This window comes from Anomaloglossus baeobatrachus, chromosome 4, assembly GCF_048569485.1.
Source record: "Anomaloglossus baeobatrachus isolate aAnoBae1 chromosome 4, aAnoBae1.hap1, whole genome shotgun sequence".
NCBI lineage: Eukaryota > Metazoa > Chordata > Amphibia > Anura > Aromobatidae > Anomaloglossus > Anomaloglossus baeobatrachus.
The window spans coordinates 381,025,783-381,048,930 of record NC_134356.1 but is presented as its reverse complement, the minus strand read 5'-3'; the positions used below and the strand labels follow the sequence as shown (position 1 = coordinate 381,048,930).

Here is a 23,148-nt window from a genome sequence, read left to right as displayed (position 1 = left end):
ATGGAAGTAGCTGAGTCACTGGCAGGAGTGGTCTGTGACCACTCTGTGCCAGCGAAGAATGGCATTGAGCACAGCAGGCCATTATTTTTCTTACTGTACCTGCCTGTACAGTAAGAAAAATAAGTATTTGATACACTGCTGATTTTGCAAATTTTCCCACCTACGAACAATGGAGAATTCTGTCATTTTTATCGTAGTTACATTTCAATTATGATACACAGAATCAAAAGAAAATCGAGAAAATCATATTGTATAATTTTAAAATAATTAATTTGCATTTTATTGCATAAAATAAGTATATGATCCAATAGAAAAACAAAAAATAATGTTTGGTACAGAAACCGTTGTTTGCAGTTACAGAGGTCAGACATACCCTGTATTTCTTCACCAAGTTTGCACACACTGCAACAGGGATTTTGGCCCACTCCTCAATACACATCTTTCAGGTTTTGGAGTTGTCACTGGGCAACATTCCCTTCAAAGATTTTCTAGTAGGTTCAGGTCTGAAAACTGGCTAGATCACTCAATGACCTTGAAATCCTTCTTACGGAGCCCCTCCTTAGTTGCCCTGGATGTGTTTTTCAGGTCATTGTCATGTTGGAAGACCTAGCCATGACCCATCTTCATTGCTCTTACTGAGGGAAGAAGGTTGTTGGTCAAAATTTCATGATACATGACACCAGCCCTCCTCCATTAAATACGGTGCAGTCCTCCTGTCCTCTTTGCAGAGAAGCACCCACAAAGTATGTTTCCACCCTCATGCTTCACCTCATCCATCCTCCCTTCAATATATTGCAGGCGTCCTATTGCATTGGCAGATAAGCCCCCCAAAGTATGATATTTCCACCCTCAAGCTTCACAGTTGGGATGGTGTTCTTGAGGTTGTACTCATCCTTCTTCCTCCACATCAAGTACAGTTGATACCAAAAAGTTCTATTTTGGTTTCATCTGACCACATGCCTCCTCCAGATGGTCATTGGCAGACTTCAAACAGGTCTGGACATGTACTGGTTTGAGCATGGCAATTTTTCGTGCCTTGCAGGATTTTAATTCATGAGTAGTGTGTTACTAACTGTAGTCTTTGAGATTGTGGTCCCAGCTCTGTTCTGGTCATTTACTAGGTCTTCCCATGTAGTTTTTGGGCTGATTCCTGACCTTTCACAAAATCATCCTTACCCCACAAGGCTAGATCTTGCATGGAACCCCAGACTGAGTAATATTGACAGTTAACTTGTGTTTCTTACATTTTCTAATAATTGTGCTAGCAGTTGTCTTCTCACTAAGCTGCTTGCCTATTGTCTTGTTGCTCATCCCAGATTGTGCAAATCTACATTTTGGTCCCTGGTGTATTTAAACAGCTTTTTGGTCTTGGCCATGGTGGAAAGGTTAGAGTGTGATTGATTGAGGGTGTGGACAGGTGTCTTATACAGGTAATGACTTCAGACAGGTGCAATTAATACAGATAATGAGTGCAGAGTAGGAGGGCTTCTTAAAGAAAAATAACAGGTCTGTGAGAACCAGAATTCTTGCTGGTTGGTTGGTGATCAACTACTTATTTCATGCAGTAAAATGCAAATTACTTATTTAAAAAATCATACAATGTAATTTTCTGGATTTTTTTGTTTTGTTTTTGTTTGTCACACTTGAAGTATACCTACGATTAAAATTACAGACCTCTCCATTCCTTGAAGGTGGGAAAACTTGCAAAATCGTCACTGTAAATGCTTAGGCACATAGTTTCTTTTTTTTGTGACGTCCCAGATATATCCTTTTAAGTTTTGATACTTTTTACTTATTTACATTGCCATAGAATCATTACTGTTAGCAAACACTTACATTTATTAATATCTTTGGAAATCATTTCTTTTTTTTTTCAGCCACAATAGTGCTAAATGAGCTGAACTGGACGGCAGCATTGGATGAAGTTTTTAAGAAAAACCAAAATGAAGATGAAACTCTTCTTTGGCAAGTGTTTGGAAGTGCAACTGGACTGGCCAGGTATTACCCAGGTAAATAAGATCAAATGCTGTTTGTGGATTAATAAGTAATAGTGAATGTGCAAATTAAAATTCTATGCTGAACATATGTATATATATATATATATATACATATATATATATATATATATATATATATATATATATATATATATATATATATATGTATATATATATATATATATATATATATATATACATATATATTTTTATTTTTTTTCCCATGGGACTATCAATTTATATAATACTCTAAATTCTTGCAGTTTTCACTGGCCACTGGGTCACTTAGCAGAGCAACATGTCCTGTTCTGCAGATATCACTTTTAAGCAGTCAACTCATTATCATCACAGGCAGGATTATGATGTAAAATAGTCTATCTAGAGATGGCTCAGGATGTCACCATTCACAGTAGGTGATACTTGCCCATATTACTGCACAATAACCTTTGCAAATATCACACTGATCATAAAGCATACAGTGCCTACAAGTAGTCTTCAACCCCCTGCAGATTTAGCAGGTTTGATAAGATGCAAATAAGTTAGAGCCTGCAAACTTCAAACAAGAGCAGGATTTATTAACAGATGCATAAATCTTACAAACCAACAAGTTATGTTGCTCAGTTAAATTTTAATAAATTTTCAACATAAAAGTGTGGGTCAATTATTATTCAACCCCTAGGTTTAATATTTTGTGGAATAACCCTTGTTTGCAATTACAGCTAATAATCGTCTTTTATAAGACCTGATCAGGCCGGCACAGGTCTCTGGAGTTATCTTGGCCCACTCCTCCATGCAGATCTTCTCCAAGTTATCTAGGTTCTTTGGGTGTCTCATGTGGACTTTAATCTTGAGCTCCTTCCACAAGTTTTCAATTGGGTTAAGGTCAGGAGACTGACTAGGCCACTGCAACACCTTGATTTTTTCCCTCTTAAACCAGGCCTTGGTTTTCTTGGCTGTGTGCTTTGGGTCGTTGTCTTGTTGGAAGATGAAATGACGACCCATCTTAAGATCCTTGATGGAGTAGCGGAGGTTCTTGGCCAAAATCTCCAGGTAGGCCGTGCTATCCATCTTCCCATGGATGCGGACCAGATGGCCAGGCCCCTTGGCTGAGAAACAGCCCCACAGCATGATGCTGCCACCACCATGTTTGACTGTAGGGATGGTATTCTTGGGGTCATATGCAGTGCCATCCAGTCTCCAAACGTCACGTGTGTGGTTGGCACCAAAGATCTCGATCTTGGTCTCATTAGACCAGAGAACCTTGAGCCAGTCTGTCTCAGAGTCCTCCAAGTGATCATGAGCAAACTGTAGACGAGCCTTGACATGACGCTTTGAAAGTAAAGATACCTTACGGGCTCATCTGGAACGGAGACCATTGCGGTGGAGTACGTTACTTATGGTATTGACTGAAACCAATGTCCCCACTGCCATGAGATCTTCCCGGAGCTCCTTCCTTGTTGTCCTTGGGTTAGCCTTAACTCTTCGGACAAGTCTGGCCTCGGCACAGGTGGAAACTTTCAAAGGCTGTCCAGGCCGTGGAAGGCTAACAGTAGTTCCATAAGCCTTCCACTTCCGGATGATGCTCCCAACAGTGGAGACAGGTAGGCCCAACTCCTTGGAAAGGGTTTTGTACCCCTTGCCAGCCTTGTGACCCTCCACGATCTTGTCTCTGATGGCCTTGGAATGCTCCTTTGTCTTTCCCATGTTGACTAAGTATGAGTGTTGTTCACAAGTTTGGGGAGGGTCTTAATTAGTCAGAAAAGGCTTGAAAAAGAGATAATTAATCCAAACATGTGAAGCTCATTGTTCTTTGTGCCTGAAATACTTCTTAATACTGTAGGGGAACCAAACAGAATTCTGGTGGTTTGAGGGGTTGAATAATAAATGACCCTCTGAATAAACTTTTCACAATTTAAAAAAAAATAAAAAAAGACATAACATTCTTTTTTGCTGCAGTGCATTTCACACTTCCAGGCTGATCTACAGTCCAAATGTCACAATGCCAAGTTAATTCCGAATGTGTAAACCTGCTAAATCTGCAGGGGATTGAATACGACTTGTAGGCACTGTATATTACAAAGTTTCCCTTAGAAGTAATTGAATATCTCTAAAATATGGCCTCATATAGTCCTTATAGCTGCAGTAAAGTCTAAAGCAGTAGCTCAGGCAAACTCAAGCAAGATGACTGAGCAAGTGTAGAAAATAGAATATAATAAAATGTTAATGAAAATTAGCATGTGAATGGCATTGGCTATGATATACAAAAATACGCTAGTGTCAACTGCTTATCAGGGTGAAGGTTTCCAAACAAATTGGCCAAATTCTCCATTAGCTTTGGGCTTGGGCAATGGTATAACGAGAATGGAGACCTTCTGACTTTTCCCTAGCAGAAAATTTCAGAGAAGATAAAGTTCTGAAATGTCCAATTTTGCATTTCCAATCCTTTTGTTTTTGAAGTTAAGCCACCACCAAAGGAATCTGGCAGAAGCTCTCTCCAAGAACACAGGAGCATACGACAGAATAAGCACTTCTATGAATCCAAAAATCAGTAGATATAGCTGCGAGCCGAATCATTGTTCAGCCAACAACTATCTATTGTGTATGGGGCACCTCAAAGACATTTCAAAACACATTCTTACCCATTGAACTTCCACATGTTCCTATTAGTCTTAATTTGTTTGTTATTAGAGATGAGCCACCCCCCTAGTGTTCGCGTTCGGTTCCTTGAATGGTGGGTGTGTTTGTCGAACGTTCGATGAACGTTCAACACACATCTTCGAACCCCATTTAAAAAAATGGCAGGCAAACACATTCAAACACATAGAAAACACATAAAAAAGGTTCAGCTTACCAGCGTAGAAGCCACCGGACAAATCAGGAGGTGCACGGATCGATCCAGATGATCCAGTTCTGGAATGAAGTACGTATACACAGAGTAAACTCCTTCTACTGTGTCCAAAAGTGAAACTACTCAGAAGTCCTTATAGGGCAAGGACATGTGACATACACATGCCTTTGCTTGTGTGAAAAAAATGCACTTTGTGTGTGTGTGTGATTGGCTGACAGCCTGCACCTCCCCACTGTACGCGCGGTTAGAAAAAAAAAAATGGAGATCGCCATTATTTCAGGAACCCCCGCCCCTCCCCGCACACTATACACTGAATTTGGATATTATTTTTAACATTGCGCACATTGCGTAGTGGCCATGCGTATAATTCTGCAGCAATTTGGCAGCACATGTGAATGTATATTTGACTGCAGAATTGATGCAGAATGTATGCGCGCTGGATGCTTCCTCTGCCATTCAGCTCGGCGCGATGAGAATGAACACGGATGAACTTCACTCGACTTAATTATCATCCTGTGGCTCTGTCTCTGTCGCAGCCTGATTTGCGGTCACTGGTGAAGGGCGCACAGGTGACCGCAAATCCCCTGAGTGACTGAAGTGAGCCGCGTCACTGCAGTTACCAGCCTCCATCATCCCCGCACACACTGGCCCTGTTATCCCCGCACACACTGGCCTCCATCATCCCCACACACATGGGCACTACCTGAGTGAAGTCTCCGGTGACAGCGCGGCTCAATTCAGTTGCTGCGTGGAGCTGACACAGCGGTCGTGTTCTACGGCGCTCCCTATCAGCTTCATGTAGCATAGATGAAAGTGTCATGTGGATTACTTCGGACCTGGATGGGTGTTTGGGGATTAATAAAGTGGTAAATGATGGGGGGGGTTGTCTTTTATTCCAAATAAAGGATTTTTTGGGTGTATGTGTTTATGTACTTTCACTATAGATTAATCATGGAAGGTATCTCGGGGATATGCCTGCCATGATAAACCTAGGACTTAGTGGCAGCTATAAGCTGCCATTTAACTCCTTATTTCCCCGATTGCCACCGCACCAGGGCAATTTGGGATGAGCTGGGTGGAGTCCTGGGACTGTCGCATCTAATGGATGCGGCAATTCCATTCGGCTACTGGCTGATATTGTTAGGGTGGTGGGCTCCCCATAACGTGGTGCTCCCCATCCTGATAATACCAGCCTCCAGCCATGTGGCTTTATATTGGCTGGTATCAAAATTAGGGGGGACCACAGGTTTTTTTTTTTTTAATTATTTATTTTACTGCACAATATAGACCCGCCCACCGGCGGCTATGATTGGTTCAGTGAGACAGTTGTCACTCAGCATGGGGGCGTGTCTGACTGCAACCAATCATGGGCGCCGGTGGGCGGGGAAAGCAGGGAATACGAGATTGAATAATGAGCGGCAGACATTTTCAAAAGAGGAAAAGCCGACGGAGCTTTGTGACAGCCGTGCAGCTGATCAGTGAGTAGGAAAGAGAGCGGGATTGTGCTAGGGACGCAGGACGCATGCAAATACTCAACGTGCGCACATAGCCTTACTGTGAAAAGCCACACTTTTGGTGATCGAACCGTTATCGAACGTTAACTCGAATTGTCGAACGTGAAGCAAATCGTTCTAGTTCGTCAAATGACTTGAACATCGCCCAAAACAACTCGAATTTGAAATTGGCGAACGGTTCGATTCGAACATCGCTCATCTCTATTTGTTATACACCACAATAGATTAATCTGAATTACATGAAATATCAACCTTGAAATTAGAAAATATAAATGTAGAAATAGTTAGTAATATTTAAATCCCCTTTGAGCACTAGTAAATGCAGTGAAAAGTGAAAAAACGTTTTAAAAAAATATGAAAATAATTATAGCAATATCAAAACTTGAATCACCTCCATTTTCTCTATTAAAAATAAGGAAATAAAAAAAGAACTACACATATGTAGTATTGTTACTTTCATATAAGTCCAAAATCTTAAATTAAAATGATCAAAATGTAAAATTTATCAACCCGATCGGTCAATGGTACAATGGAAAAAAATCTAAACACCAGAATTAAGATTTTCAGCCAGCACAAAACTACAAAAAAATGCAATAAAAGACATAAAAAAATTGCATCTACCCCAAGATAAAAACATCTACTCAGCAGGCAAAAAACAAACCCTCACTCGGCCTCATCAACCGAAAATTAAAAGCATTATAGGTCCTGAAAATTTCAATACAAGCAAAATGTTTTATTCTTATTTGCAAATATCCAACATTTTTTTCCATCACTTTAAAAAAACTTGGAATGTCTTGTATCACCGTAATCATATTGACCTGTAAAATAATATTGCTGGTTAAACTAAAAATAAAATTGAGGCAATGCACATTTCTTGCATCTCTTAGAATTATTTTTTTCCCAGAATTCCATTCCATTACATGATGAGATTAATGTTGTCATTTCAATGCACAACTTGTTGCGCCCCCCCAAAAAAACCTTGTTTGCCTACGTACCTATGGAAAAATAAAAAGTTATGGGTTTTGAAAGGAGAGCAAAGCAAAACAGAAAAAAAAAAAGAAAAAATAGCAATGTCACAAAGGGGTTAAGGGATTAATTTATGGAGAATACTTACTACGTGACATGGGGAAGGAAAAGTCAGGAATTGTACTGATAAGTAAAGATTCAAAAGGGTCTTCGCCAGTTGAGAGAGCCATGAATTCTATGGAAATAAAATGGCTGATCACAAGTAGATTCTTTTTGTCTTTTAAATATACGTCAAAGGTAATTCCAAGGAAAGGCATTTATGGCATATCCAAAGCATACTTGTTATGAGGGGCAATTTTAAAATCCTGAAATCTATATCTTGTTTCTGGGATTTTGCCTATGTTAGAGGGGATTCATTGGACTCAACCAAACACCAGCTTTCTGTGCATGCTCTATAAATGCAATATTTTTAGAATTTGCTTTTTCTATAGCTGCCATACAATAGTTTGAGAGTAACTAAACAAACACAGAGAAGGGAAAATATGCTACATAAGAGAGGTACATATCATCAGTTACATTGTTCATCTTTTCGTTTAACCAGCCTTCTTTTAATGTTATTGCTTTGTTCATGGCTCAAGGGACAGTGAACAAGCAGTCTTACATTCTAAATATGGAAAAAAAAATCAATAGTAAAAGCTTTGCTATTCTAAAAGCTACTACTGTATCTTTTACAGTAGCATCTAGCTTTTTCTCATGGTAAACAGGAATGTCTGGACCTGTCCGATGAACAGAAAACAACCTCCACACTAAAGTAAACAATTTTGTTGACTTGTGAATCTTCTAAATATTTCCTAATATTTTAGAAGCAATACAGAGGCTATGGACCATATTGATGTAAAGCTAAGTTCACATTACTTTTTTTTTAATTTGATGCATATGACAAGAAAAGCTCCAGCTGTATACTGTGAACTAAGGCCATGATGGAGAGTTGAAGCTACCACCCTAAGGCGGGCTTTGCACACTACAACATCGCAGGCCGATGCTGCGATGCCGAGCGCGATAATCCCCACCTCCGTCGCAGCTGCGATATCCTTGTGATAGCTGCCGTAGCGAACATTATCGCTACGGCAGCTTCACATGGACTCACCTGCCCTGCGACGTCGCTGTGGCCGGCGACCCGCCTCCTTATTAAGGGGGCGGGTCGTGCGGCGTCACTGCGACGTTACACGGCAGGCGGCCAGTAGGAGCGGAGGGGCGGAGATGAACGGGATGTAAACATCCCGCCCACCTCCTTCCTTCTGCATATCCTACGGAAGCCACGGTGACGCCGGTAGGAGATGTTCCTCGCTCCTGCGACTTCACACACAGCGATGTGTGCTGCCGCAGGAGCGAGGAACAACATCAGACCGTCGCGTCAGCGTAATTATGGATTACGCCGTCGCTGCACCGATGATATGATTATGATGCTTTTGCGCTCGTTAATCGTATCATCTAGCCTTTACACACTACGATGTCGCATGCGAAGCCGGATGTGCGTCACTTTCGATTTGACCCCACCGACATCGCACCTGCGATGTCGTAGTGTGCAAAGCCCGCCTTAGACTGGTATGGGATGTGGTTAAAAAATATATTGTGAGCTTATCATGATTAGAGATGAGCGATTGTGCCAAGGATCGGATCGGTTAAGAAAGTAGCACTGCACCCGCGGGGATGCGGTAAATATGTACTGCTTTAACCCTTTTGCTTCCTTATTTTTTTGACAGTGGCCAATCACATCCATGCCAATACATGACATGGCTGTGATGGGCAGGGAGAAGACAATCTTTGCCATTCGATAAATTACCGATCGTTGGCAGGAATATCGACTTTTGTGGTAAATGCTCGGATGGTACAAAGATCGTATGATTTTAGCATTTTCCGATCATTGACGATCAGGATTGCTCATCTCTAATCATGATAGCCTGAAGCCTGTGACAAAATACATTACCCATAAACTTTTGTGTTAAACAACAAAACAACTAACACATACTTACTTTTACCAGACAACATGATGTACAACATGGTCTAGTCTACTATCCTTATTTATTCTGTTTTACAGTACATTGACTACATTGTCCGAATGAAGGCCAAAAGGACACTCTTTGAATCCTTCTTTCAAAAAAGCCCTATGGGCACAACTGTTTTTTTTTTTCATTGTCCCAACCATAAATATGTCAGTGTCCACCAAACTCATGGTAACTGGACACTTCAGGTTCTGTAGAGATCTCAGAGGTCATATTGTCATCATAATAGGCAGGCTTACAATGACTGGTAAGACTTCGAAAATGAAATTGTAGATGAATAATACATTCACATTTGGGGATGAATGCATTTGACTTCCTCATTCAGTCATTAACTATGTAGTGACCACATTTTTAAGGATCTGCCAACAACACTCTCATATGGAAGTTAATCATTTGTGTCTTTTGTAAGTATGTTCATTTTTGTAAGTACTGTTGCCGCGCAGTTTCATAATTATAGGGTTAACCCCTTAACAACTTAGTATATATATATATATATATATATATATTTCATATATATTTCATCCCTCCCATTGATGTAGGCTCAGGTTTTCCCACCATCGGCGGCTGTGATGTGATCATGGGGGACTAATGGTTTGTCATGACAGCACAGAATTAGCTAACAACCCATCTCTGTCATGACTCATTTTCTGTGAATGCCAGCGGGTGCCGGAATTCACAGGAGATCAGCATTTCTGCAGAGGCATCACTCTGGTCAGCAGAAGCAATCTGATAGAGCAGCCATAAAGTCACCTAAGAGGACTAGCAAAATCAATAAAAAATGTATACCGATCAAAACATTGTATCTACCCAAGAGTGGTATGATTAAAAACTATCAGCTCAAAACGCAAAAAATATGCAATCACTGAGTACCAGATGCTGAAAAATAAGAATGCTACGGGTCTCGGTAAAAGGCGACAAAAGCGCAGTTCTTTATTTTTACAAACTTCTGAATTTTTTTCATCACTTAGGTAAAAGTAAAACTATACATGTTTGGTACCTACAAATGCGTAAAGACCTCGGGAATCATATTGCAAAGTCAAATTTACCATATAGATAACATGGTAAATAAAAGCAGACAAAAACAATTGTGCAATTGCACTTTTTAAAAAAATTTCACCGCACTTTGATTTTTTTCTTGCTTTTCCAGTACAACATGGGGCAGAATGAATGGTGTCATTCAAAAATACAACTTGTTCCACAAAAAACAAGCCCTCATATAGCTACATCGACGAAAAAAATAAAAATAGTTATGGCTTTTGGAAGAAGGGTAGGAAAAAACTAAAACAAAAAACGGAAAATCGACAGGTGGTGAAGAGGTTAAGTTTACAGCCTAATTCACTGAATTTTTTTTTTTTTAAATACCTTAAATCTTCATTAACTTTGTCATTGGTGCCCATGTGCACCATGACCACTGTGTCTTCACCAGTTCCTCCCAGTAATCTACACAATCTGCGATCTGTTAAATTCAAGCACCAGGAAGGCAACACACCATTTGATGATTCAGATCTTTGTGACAGTTTGCCCTGTCTCTTTCCCTAATAGAATTTGCCACTACGAGAATGAGTCTTGATTCATATTCCCCTCTTTATGAAAGGTTTATTTCCCCTGACTTTCACAGGACTTGTCTTTCTACAGCAGTGCTACCCTTCAACTGAAGTCCCCCTCATATGCCAATTTAGAAAACTTGTGAAGTTGTGCCTGTAGCGCCCCTGAGGCCATCAGGGAGCCATAAGGTACTGCATCCCCACCGGGATGCAGGGCCTACCCCCTAGGGACCCAGAAAACCAGTGCCAATAACATCCAAACACACACAGAAATCCATGTAGTTCCCCAATTATCCCCCATAGAATGCTACCAGGCTAAGGTTGGACCAATGGATGGCCGCTTAGAGGTGAAACCACTCCAGTCCACTAGGCAACCAGGTGGGAGGGGCAGACAGTGGAGAGTCAGTGTGAGAGTGGACTGTGAAGGAGTGAAAGTGAGCAGACTAACTGACCGGAGTGAACAGTGACCTGGTGGTTAGTTGCCGGTGGAGTACGGTGGAGTGCTTCCGTAACTACGCACCAACGGGGTACAGAATCCTAGGTCAGGCAAAAGCTCCAGGCAGACCTGATAAAATCTGCACAGTGAGGGGACCATCAAGAACATCACTGACATTAACGTTCGAGACTCGGTAGCAACGGGAGAACCAGGGACAGGACCAGAGACTTCATCCCCACAGGATTCACGCTACCGTCATACGGACTGCTGTAGAAGAAAATCCGGAGGGGACCCCCAGCTGCTCCACACCACGGTGATGCACCAACCAAAAGACAGGTGCAAGGGAAGAAGGCACCAAGTTACTAAACCGGCACTGGGATTAAGGGGACCTGAAGGTGAAACCAGCCGGCCTCGGGTGACCAGTTACCACCAGAAAGTGAGTAAAGAACCAGTTACACTGAAACCGTTGTGTGGCCTATCTTCTTCTGACACCCGTCACATCACCTACCCTCTGGGGCCTGGCCCTGCTTGCGGAGGGCCTAACATCCAGGCTGCCACTAACACCAGCCCCAGTAGTGAACATTGTGCAGAGGCAGCCCCATCTACATAGCCGCAAAACCGCAAGTGGCGTCACGTGTGAACATTATTGAAATCCCCTGTAAATATCCACCCTTTTAAATAGCACCCAGGTCACAGGACCAAGCAATAATCACCAAAGTGACATTCCCCAGTTATACGCCGCCCTGGATCGAGTACCCCATAACCCTGGGAGACACAGCTTTTTCCTGGCGTCATGAACAGGATTGAAATGGACCCGGTCAAACCGGGTGACCTGTGCCTTAAAGACTGTGTATTATGGACTGTGCTTTATTACTTGAAAAGCCACAGCTATTTTGCTGTGAAAAGTAACTGTGCCACAGCAGTGAGAAAGGTGTGAAAAGTAGAGATGAGCGAACCGGTCGTGGTTCGGCTCGAGTTGGGTTCGCCGAACCAAGGTCTGGTTCGCGTTCGGTTCGGTGAACCACTCGAACCACATAGGAAACAATGGGAGGCAATCACAAACACATAAAAAAACCTAGAAAACACCCTCAAAGGTGTCCAAAAGGTGACAAACAACTTACAACACAACACAAACACATGGGAAAGTGACAAGGACATATACTCATGCGAAAACATGAGCTAGACAATAAAAAAGAGGAGGAGACACAGATATAGGCATGGCATGCCCTTCTAAAATGATGTAAAACACCGCAAGGTGACTCAAAGCGGAGTCTCCCTTTTTTCCAAAAATTGGGCCACACAGACACCCCTTCAGTGGCAGCACTTGTGCCCCAGTCGTACACTTCACAGGTAGATTTGCATCAAGCACATTCAAAAATATAACATCCTTAACCGTCCCCAGGATGGCACCGGGGTAGGTAGCAAAGTCTTTGCTGAAACATGACTTGTTCATCCTGGCTCCTTTTTAAAAACACAGCAAGCAAGGGTTACTCCAAGCAGAGTCTCCCTTTTTTCCAAAAATTGGGCCACACAGACACCCACCCCTTCAGTGGCAGCACTTGTGCCCCAGTTGTACACTTCACAGGTAGATATGCATCAAGCACATTCAAAAATACGCCACCCTTAATTGTCCCCAGGATGACACCAGGGTAGGTAGCAAAGTCTTTACTGATCTCAGATCTGTTCATCTTGGATCATTTTTAGAAACACAGCAAGCAAGAGTTACTCCAAGCGGAGTCTCCCTTTTTTCCAAAAATTGGGCCACACAGACACACACCCCTTCAGTGGCAGCACTTGTGCCCCAGTTGTACACTTCACAGGTAGATTTGCATCAAGCACATTCAAAATACACAAGCATTTACTCTGCCCAGGATGATACAGGGGTAGTAAATTCCTTGTGGATCCATGACTTGTTCATTTTGATGAATGTTAGTCTGTCCACATTGTCACTGGACAGACGCGTGCGCTTATCTGTCAGCACACACCCAGCAGCACTGAAGACACATTCAGAGACAACGCTGGCAGCTGGACACGACAAGATCTCCAAGGCGTAAGTGGAGAGCTCTGGCCATTTTTCAAGATTTGAAGCCCAAAATGAGCAAGACTCCAGTTGCAAAGTCATGTCATCAATGTTCATTTGGAGATACTCCTGTATCATCCTCTCCAGCCGTTGACTATGTGTCAGACTTGTTGTCTCTGGTGGCCTTGCAAAGGATGGTCTAAAAAAAATTATGAAAAGATTCAATAAAATTGCTGTTACCAGCACCAGATACAGTGTTGCTGGTACGGTTAGACTGTTGGAGATGATGAGACCGTCCCATGGTTGTCAAGTTACAACTGGGAGATTCACTCCGTGCACTACGGGTGTTTGGTGGAAAAGCCGAGTTAAGATCGAGTATCAGCTTTTGCTGATACTCCTGCATACGTGCGTCCCTTTCTATGGCTGGAATTGTCACAAAATTTGGACTTGTACCGGGGATCTAATAGTGTGGCAGGCCAGTACTCATCATCACTTCTAATTTTGACAATACGAGGGTCATGTTGGAGGTAGTGCAGCAAGAAGGCGCTCATGTGTCTGGCGCAGCCATGCGGACCAATTCCATGCTGTGTTTGTGGCATAGAGGTGCTAACCGTTCTTTCTTCCTCTGACATCTCCCTCCAACCTCTTTCAACTGAAATTTGACCAAGGTCTCCGTCATCCGCTGAGTCTTCCATGTCCATGGACAGTTCGTCCTCCATTTCTTCATGTTCTCCTGCACCTTCCTAAACATTTCGCCTCCTACCATGCGCCCTTGTTGATCCCTGTCCCCCATGGTCCCATGCCTGCCGCCTTGGTGATGATGAACGTCTGGACCTTGGTGATGTTGTTGTCTCTTGCGCATATGAAGCCTCCTGTAGTTCCTCCCCTTCCTGTTGTCCCACCCCCTGACTCCGAATAGTGTTTAGCGTGTGCTCCAGTATGTAAATGACTGGAATTGTCATGCTGATAATGGCATTGTTAGCGCTAAACATATTCGTCGCCATGTCGAAACTGTGCAGAAGGGTGCATAGGTCCTTGATCTGAGACCACTCCATCAGAGTGATCTTCCCCACCTCTGCATCTCGTTGGCCCAGGCTATATGTTATGACGTATTGCACCAGAGCTCGGCGGTGCTGCCACAGTCGCTGTAACATGTGGAGAGTCGAATTCCAGCGTGTCCGCACATCGCATTTCAGGTGATGAACCGGCAGGCCGAAAGACTTCTGGAGCGATGCAAGTCGCTCAGCTGCGGCGGTTGAACGGCAGAAGTGAGCAGACAGTTTTCGTGTCCTGTTCAGAAGGCCATCTAGGCCGGGATAGTGTGTTAAAAATTGCTGGACAATAAGGTTCAACACGTCAGCCATACAAGGCACGTGTGTCACCTTGCACAGGCGAAGGGCCGCACCAAGTTTTGCAGCATTGTCGCACACGGCCTTACCAGGCTGCAGGTTGAGTGGAGACAACCATTTACCAAACTCAGTCTCCAGAGCTGCCCACAACTCAGCCGCTGTGTGACTCTTAGTTCCAAGACATTTCAAGACCAAGACCGCCTGATGCCGTTGCGCGCTGCTGCCAGCATAGTAATGAGGGGTGCCTGATTCCTTCTGCGCAGTTACAACGCTGGTGGCCTGACCAGGCAGGCTTGGGGTGGAGGACCCAGGTGAGGTTGAGGAGGCAGAAGCAGTGGCGGAACTTGGACAGACAGAGGATTGACACAAGTCGTGGGGACGGCAAGACTTGTGCAGCAGACCCTTCACCATCTATCACCATAGTTACCCAGTGCCCAGTCAGCGACATGTAACGTCCCTGTCCATGCTTACTGGTCCAAGTATCGGTGGTGAAATGCACCCGTTCACACACAGAGTTTCTCAAGGAAGTGGTGATGTTGTGTGCAATGTGCTGGTGTAGTGCAGGCACACCTTTCTTAGAGAAGTAGTGGTGACTGGGCATCTGGTACTGGGGCACAGTGACATAGATAAGGTCTCTAAAATCCTGTGTGTCCACCAGGCGGAAAGGCAGCATTTCGGTAGCCAAGAGCTTACAGAAGGATAAAGTCAACCTCTTAGCTTTGTCATAGGTCGCAGGGAATGGCCTTTTATTTGTCCACATCTGAGGGACAGAGATCTGGCTGCTGTGTGTAGACGGGGGTGAGTAGGGTGTCCCTGGAAAAATGCAGGTATGTGAGGTAAGTGCAGGCGTAGACATGATGTTGCCTTCATCCAACGTTGGTGCTATCGATGTCTGAGAGAGCTGTACACACGCACTTGTTTCCCCTTCCAAACCAACTAACGACCTACCAAGCAAACTGCCTTTTGCGGTTACAGTGGTGGAATTTATGCGTGGAAAACCAGGTGTGACAGCTGTCCCCACAGTCCTAGAAGATGAAGAGCGAGCGGATGCACTAGAAGGGGCAGGCGGTGGATGGTCCACTCCGCTAGGCCGCATTGCAGCATGTTGAGCTTCCCACTGGAACATATGATATTTATTCATGTGACGATTCATGGAAGAAGTTATCAAACTGCTGAGGTTTTGCCCTCTACTAACAGAATCACGACAAATTTTACATATCACATGATTTGGGCGATCTTTTTCAATGTCAAAAAAGGACCAGGCTAGGCAAGGCTTAAAGGGGATGCGACCTGCTGAGCCACCCCGACTAGTGCTCAGAGGCAGAGTGGTGGCTGAGGATGCAGTTGTAGACGTGCTACCAGTACTCCTCCTCTGTCCAGGAAGGCACAAGGTAACTTCGTCGTCAGTAGCATCCTCCTCCACTGCCTCTGTTGACCTCCTCTAGTGCCTGACTGTGGGTTAACAGTAGGTGGGATCTAGAAGTTCCTCATCAAGCGTTTTGTTTGCACTCCCCTCCCCCTCAGACCGAGCCTCTTCCTGCCCTGAATGAATATTTAAGTTGTTATCCCAATCTGGTATCTGCATCTCATCGTCATCACTATGTTCCTCATTGTCTAAAACAACAGGTGTTTCAGTTTGTGAATAAGGGTCAACATTATGCTCCGAAATTTGGTCATCATGGCCTGAATCTGAGTCACAAAGGTTCTGGGCATCACTGCAGACAATTTCCTGGTCTGTACTCACTGTAGCTTGGGAGCAGACCTCTGATTTCCAGGCTATAGTGTGACTGAACAGCTCTGCAGACTCAGCTATCTTTGTTCCACCATACTGTGCAGGGCGGATGGAGACTTGAGAGCTGGGAGAAAGCAAGTGTGATTGGGATGACAACTCAGAGGACTGATGTTTTTTGGATGCGGTAGTTGAGGTGGAGGAGAGGGCACTTGTTGGACCACTTGAGATCTATTCCAGCATTTTCTTTTTTTGGGCAACATCTACCTTTGTTCCAGTTGTTCGTGTTCGTAAAAAAGGGAGCACATCCAATTGTCCACGGAAAGTAGTAGACATCTTACTTTTGCTGGAAGATGGCCTATCTTCAGCAGATGTTAATGGAGCTTTGCCACCTTCCCCACGGACACAAACTTTTTTTCCTTTTCCAACACACCTCTTCCCCTTTCCACCAGCATCTATCATTTTGCCACTCATTTTGTTAGCGACAAGATTGTCCACTTAAAATGTGGTAGTAAAAATTGAGAGGTTGTGTAGATTGCAGCGGTGGTCTACCTTTATTGACAGCAGAATAAACAACAATAACTATCCCGTACAATGAAACTATGGCCCTTAAAATGGCAGCACAGTTTGCTAGTATAATAGCTTACTAAAAATGAGTTTGAGTGTGCAATGCAGCGGTGCTGCAAATATCTGTGCACTTGTGGGACACTAATGAAGTCCAACAGCCACTTTCAGGATGCCACTAAGTTTCCTCAGTGTTTGGTATTATAATAGCTTAGTAAAAATGAGCCTCAGTGTGCAATGGAGAGGTGCTGCAAATAGATTTGCACCAGTGGGACACTAATGAAGTCCAACAGCCACTTTTAGGATGCCACTAAGTTTCCTCAGTGTTTGCTAATATAATGGCTTAGTAACAATGAGCTTGAGTGTGCAAAGGGCAGGAGGGTACAGTCGCCGGGTTGTGGGTCAGTGTAGAGGAAAGGAAGCCTCACTTTCTATTCCTCCTAATGGTGAAATGCAGCAAGGAACTCCCTGACCTTAGCTACACAGACGCTATTATCTGTAGCTGTTAAACAACGATTTCCACGGACCTGACTGTCACCTATGGCTCTGAGCCTGCTGTTATTAGCCCTTACAAGGGCTGAAAGAAACTTCTATCCCTATTCTGTATAGCGCTGTGTGTAGAGCGTACACAGCAGTATCGGAGACAGGAGCTGCGCCAGCGGTGACTGACACCCAGACGCAGAAGGCAGATAATGCCGTGCTGGAACAAAATGTCCGGTTTTATAATGCAGGGACATGTGACATGGACATCCTATCACACATGCTATTGCTTCTCTGGCTAAAAGTCCACTTAGCTGTGTGTGTCTGGGATTGGCTGACATTCTGGCCCACCCCACTACATGCGCGCTTAGGGAGGGAAGGAAGAACAGAAAAAAAAAATGGCGATCACCATTATTCCAGCAGCAGTAATCTGAACGCGCTGTTCCCGCACACTACGCTGAAATTTCATAATAGTGTGAGTCACAGAGTGACTTACACTATTACAGCGGAAAGCCAGCTAGTAATTAGCTTGGCTTTTTGCTGCTAGAACCATTCTCGAACGACGTACCTAGAACTATCGAGCTTTTAGCAAAAAGTTTGAGTTATAGTTCGATCTAGAACAGCCCGCAAAATCACTCGAACCGCGAACTGGAGAACCACAAACCGCGCTCAATTCTAGTGAAAAGAAAGCCCTGTCCCCGGGGAGTGTTCACAATGTAAATTGAAACTAGAAGAAAAGGGCACCCGGAGGCCCTGCCACAGAATTCCTCCAGGACTGTACCAAGCAACAACATGCCTGCACTGGGAGAGCGTGCACGCACACCAGGTCACCCAGCGATCTAGACCACGAAGAGGCTGGAGTCAGAGGTCCAATGGCTGTGCTGTACCCTGCATTGGGAACACCTGCAGCATGTAGAGGAGTGCAAGACAGAGATGATGGGAATGGTGGCAGCCATGCGGGCCTAAGAGAGAGCTTGACCAGGCTGCACCAACCCATATTCCGGGACCCATCCTCGAACAGGCCGTATCACAGCCAGAGCCAGCGAGACCAGAAGTGGTCACATCGTCTTCTCTGGAGGAGAAGAGCAAAGTGGCACCAGCTTCCCCAGCCAGATCAGAACCGGCCGCATCACCTTCTTCGCTGGAGAAGGATCAAGATGCACCATCTGACCCAGTGATGACAGCCTAGGCTACAGCATTGTCGGGTGTCACGGAGGAGGCTGCCGTCAGTGCTGATGACCATCCCCAGGTACTGTGCCCAGTCGCTGTCGGGGACCCGGCACCGAGCTACCCAGAACCAGGTAGCGAGAAGTTAGCGATTGTCACCTGGGAGCAGGCCCATTATTAGGAGGACACCCGCTAGCCCGGAAGCAGGAGCAGCGGGAAGCCAGGTGGGTGCAGATGGAGGCCAGGGATCTCCAGGAGAAGCAGCGCCTGTGGCTTGCCAGCTAACGAGTGCGGGGCCTGCTGTACCAGGGAGTGGTGGAGCGCTTCAGCATCAAAAGGTAGTTGGGGTTTCATTGCAGAGCCCGACCTGAAGGAGGGAGTCTTCATCTCCCGCTGGAATATGAGCATGTGGGTGACAATTTTACTTACACCCGGCACTATGGAGAGCGGGGCTGGTACGCCCTTGTTGTAGAGGTCATAGCAGAAAAGCCAGCCCCCGCTCCCACTTCAGCACCCAGTTACCAGCTGCCACCAGGAGGGAGTGGAGGTGCATGGGACCAGTGTACCCAGACTGTGAGTGCTGATCCCAGGAGGCCAAGTGAACCAGATGGCCCCTTTCCAACACCCATGTAGCTAGGACCTGTTGTGCTACCAGTTGTTTGTTTATTGTTGACTGTTCCAGTTAAAATGTTAATATGACCTGATTTTTAAATGTTTGCTAAAAATTGACAATAGAAGCTAAGATGTTGCAATGTTGCATTTTACCAGTTTGATTTGGTAAAAATGGACCCAGGCTGCAGGACTGGCAGCAGCCGAAAAGTTTAAATGTAAAAAGTTGCACCAGTTGTGCATCACCAGAGTACCACCAGTGGACCCTAAAAAACACCGCCACTAGGAGAGGCCGGGTGCAGAAAAGGTCTGCGGCGGAGGCGGCTGAGACCTTGTCACCAAAGAAACCGGTGACCTGCCTCCTTAGAGGGTCTTGGGACCAGGACCTTTGGGTGGTAGGTGCATGGAACGGGTACTCCAGTTTAAGAAACGTTAAAGCCTGAACCTCCTCTGTGTGGGAAGACTGTTTTATGTTATATTTGTGTGCAAAATAAAAAGTGTAACCTGTATCACTTGCAGCCCGAGGATGTGCTGGAATTAACCAAGGGGAAATATACCACCCCTGAGGCTATCAGGGAGTTACAAGGTACTGCATCCCCACCGAGATGCAGGGCCTATCCCCTAGGGACCCAGAAAACCAGTGCCGGTAACATCCAAAAACTCAAATTGTTTGAATTGGTGTTCCTCAAATATTTCTCAAGTACCCAGTACAAGTCATATTTTAAATTCTCCTTAGTTACTGTATGGATAATATGCTGATATCAGCAGATCATGAATTGTTACAGATATTTATTTCTGAGATATCTTTAGATTATGAGTCTTGGGGGTACATGTACCCGAAGATAACAATTGAAAAACATTGCTCTTATGCCCTATTGTATTTACTAAAGTTAACATGTTAGAAAATTGTACAAAGTATAGCAACAGAGTATGTTAGAATATTCAATACGCATATACTTTATATACATATTCATATTCACTTTACTGAGTATGATTGTAAAAAATACAATATTTTTTCTAATAGTGTGTATACTTTTTAAAACATTTGCAAGGGTCCTCTAAAAAGTCCTTATTTTCTGGGGGGGGGGTTTGCTATCAGTATAATGAATCCATGCTGATTTCTAAACGCCGCTGTGCTCTGCAAACCAGTCGGTAGTAAAATGAAATAAACATCTCCTGATTAGGATGCATTGCTAGAAACGAATCCAATGTTACATTACATCCAATTTAAGCAATCCATGTTCTTCTAACTGGCGTAATGGTTCTCACCATTATGAACAAATGTCCAGAAGGATTCCAATTTGCAAATCAGAAAGCATGTTTGGCTCTGGGGTGGAATAGGTACAGAACGGTCATTTCAACTATTAATATTGCTAAAGATCATTCTTAATTATAGTTGTAATACTTAGAATAACTATTAATCAATATTGCAAGCACCACATTATTTTTCTCCGTTAATAATAAGTACTGAAATACTAATTTGTCTCTCTGAAGTGCCTGCAGAGAAAATGCTAATATTTTTCACTCTCCCATCTTTTACACATGATCTACAGCAGTATTACAAATGTACACGAATCTCGTGACTTTGTATTCTCTGAATGGCCTTGACCAAGATCTCATATCAAAATATTTTACATACAACTTTAATGTATTTGAAACGGAATAGCAAAAGGAACTGTCTCATTATCAGAGATTTAACTTTGGGTTGTCTCCAGTGTAGTTACTTTGAACCCATGCCCTAGAACGCCATAGAATCAACATTGCCTTTGATCTAGTAATGGTGTATATATTTTTCTCAAACAATTTTTTTGACAGGCATTTTCAACTTGTAGACAAAAATATACTCCATTTGTACAACACAGGCAATGGGGGGTTTATGGCATGTCCCTAATATTAGAAATATCATTCTGGGTGATCTGTGTTTTGGCTACAGTGTGCATTATCACGTCAATAAATATAATCAATAAAGTATATATATGTTAACATAAACCACTTATTTGTCTCCTTTGAGGGGACAATTTTTCTTTGTTGATTTATCCTTGATTTCAGTGGCATGTACATACAATTGGTGTGCAGTTGATTAACCCTAGAACGCACAACCATAGAAATCTTCAATAGAAAACAAGTAACCTAGCAGGCCTGTGAGGCCCCAGATATGCTTTCTATGGTTAATTAAAATCAGTAAACTGTCTCAAGAGAAGCTGTCTCAAGATTTTTACATTAGTGTTGCAAACCATACTGATAACTTTGGTTATAGAAGAATTTTTAAGCTACTGAAGGTTCTAGTGAACACAGCTGGGACCATAATCCTGAAGTGGAAAGAACATAATTTCACCTGAAACTGGGTACAACCAGAAACTTCTCACAAGATTTCAGACTAGGGGTGAAAATTATTATCAGAAGAGTTGTCCAAGAGCTAAGAACCACCTGTGGAGAGCTACAGAAAGACCTGGAATCTACAGGCACAATTGTTTCAAGGCAAACAATAAGTTATGCACTCAAACTCCATGGCCTGTAGAGCTACTGATAAATAGTTACAAAAAAATTTGCACTCAAAATGTGTTATGCTGCAATAATTGCAACGATCCTGGCCAACAAAACAATTGTATATACAAAATGCTGCTGGTGTAATACACTATACAGACCCTAGCTAAATAAAGCCTCAATTTAAGCTGCCAGAGGAAGAAATGAAGTGCACTGTGGCAAAAATAAATACCACAAATAAATATCTAAATGTAATGAATAATCAATTGATAATTAAATAATTGATAAGAAGCTACTCAAAAAACAAAGTAAATAGCACTCTGGGGTGGAGGGACCTGTTCACTCAGACCCAGGCACACCCAGACCCAGGCAATCCATAGCTACTTTATAGGTAATTTTTGCACATTATTTGCCTTTGGGGTTTGTAATACTCTTTATGTTTTCTGTACTAGGGAATGTGTATGCAGATATATTATCTTTTTCTGCCACGGTGCACTTTATTTTCCTCTGGCAGCTTATTGTGAGGCTGTTTCTGGTAGTGTTTGTATAGTGTTTTCACGCCAGCAGCACTTTTTCAAATATCATTGTTTTGTGAGACAGGGCTGGTGCAATTGCTGCAGTTTAACAAATTCAGAGCGCTATTTACTTTGTCTTTTTATACTTTGTTGATTTAGTTTACTGATTTTACCCATCATGAGATGTTTCTTGTGTGGCACCGTGATAATGAAACATCTTTTTATAGGCCATCAGTTGAACCAGCTATTATTTTTTTATTAAGTGTCAGGATTGCTTTCTAATTACGGATTCATTACAGTTGGTTTATTAATAATAATAATAATAATCTTTATTTCTATAGCGCCTACATATTCTGCAGTGCTTTACAATTCAGAGGTTTATATGCAGTACAAAGAAACATTCATAAGTAACAGTTTAAGAAAATACAATAATTAAAGACAATAAATAAAGACAACCCTATAGGCCACTTTACACGCAACGATATCGCTAACGAGATCGCGCCAGGGTCACGGAATTCGTGACGCACATCTGGCCTTGTTAGCAACGTCGTTGCGTGTTACACATACGAGCGACCGCTAACGATCAAAAATTCTCACCTAATCGTTGATCGTTGACACGTCGTTCCTTTCCCAAATATCGTTGCTGATTTTGGACGCAGGTTGTTCGTTGTTCCTGAGGCAGCACACATCACTACGTGTGACACCGCAGGAACGACGAACAACAGCGATCCTGCATCCTCCGGCAACGAGGTGGGTGTGTTGTTAATTCGGCTGCTCTCCGCCCCTCTGCTTCTATTGGTCGCCCGCTGTGTGACGTCGCAGTGACGCCGCACAAACCGCCTCCTGAAAGAAGAGATTGTACG

The 23,148-nt window shown here is 43.4% G+C and overlaps 1 protein-coding gene across 4 annotated transcripts in view; it reads left to right on the top strand.

Moving 5' to 3' along the window:
- The window catches only part of CACNA2D1 (calcium voltage-gated channel auxiliary subunit alpha2delta 1), a 1,186,557-nt gene that overhangs the window by 806,266 nt on the left and 357,143 nt on the right, over positions 1-23,148 (top strand). For all 4 annotated transcript variants that reach the window (XM_075345217.1, XM_075345220.1, XM_075345219.1 and 1 more), the window contains exon 7: positions 1,878-2,009. In XM_075345217.1, coding sequence (XP_075201332.1) covers positions 1,878-2,009 — 132 coding nt within the window. The remainder of the gene's footprint in view (positions 1-1,877; positions 2,010-23,148) is intronic.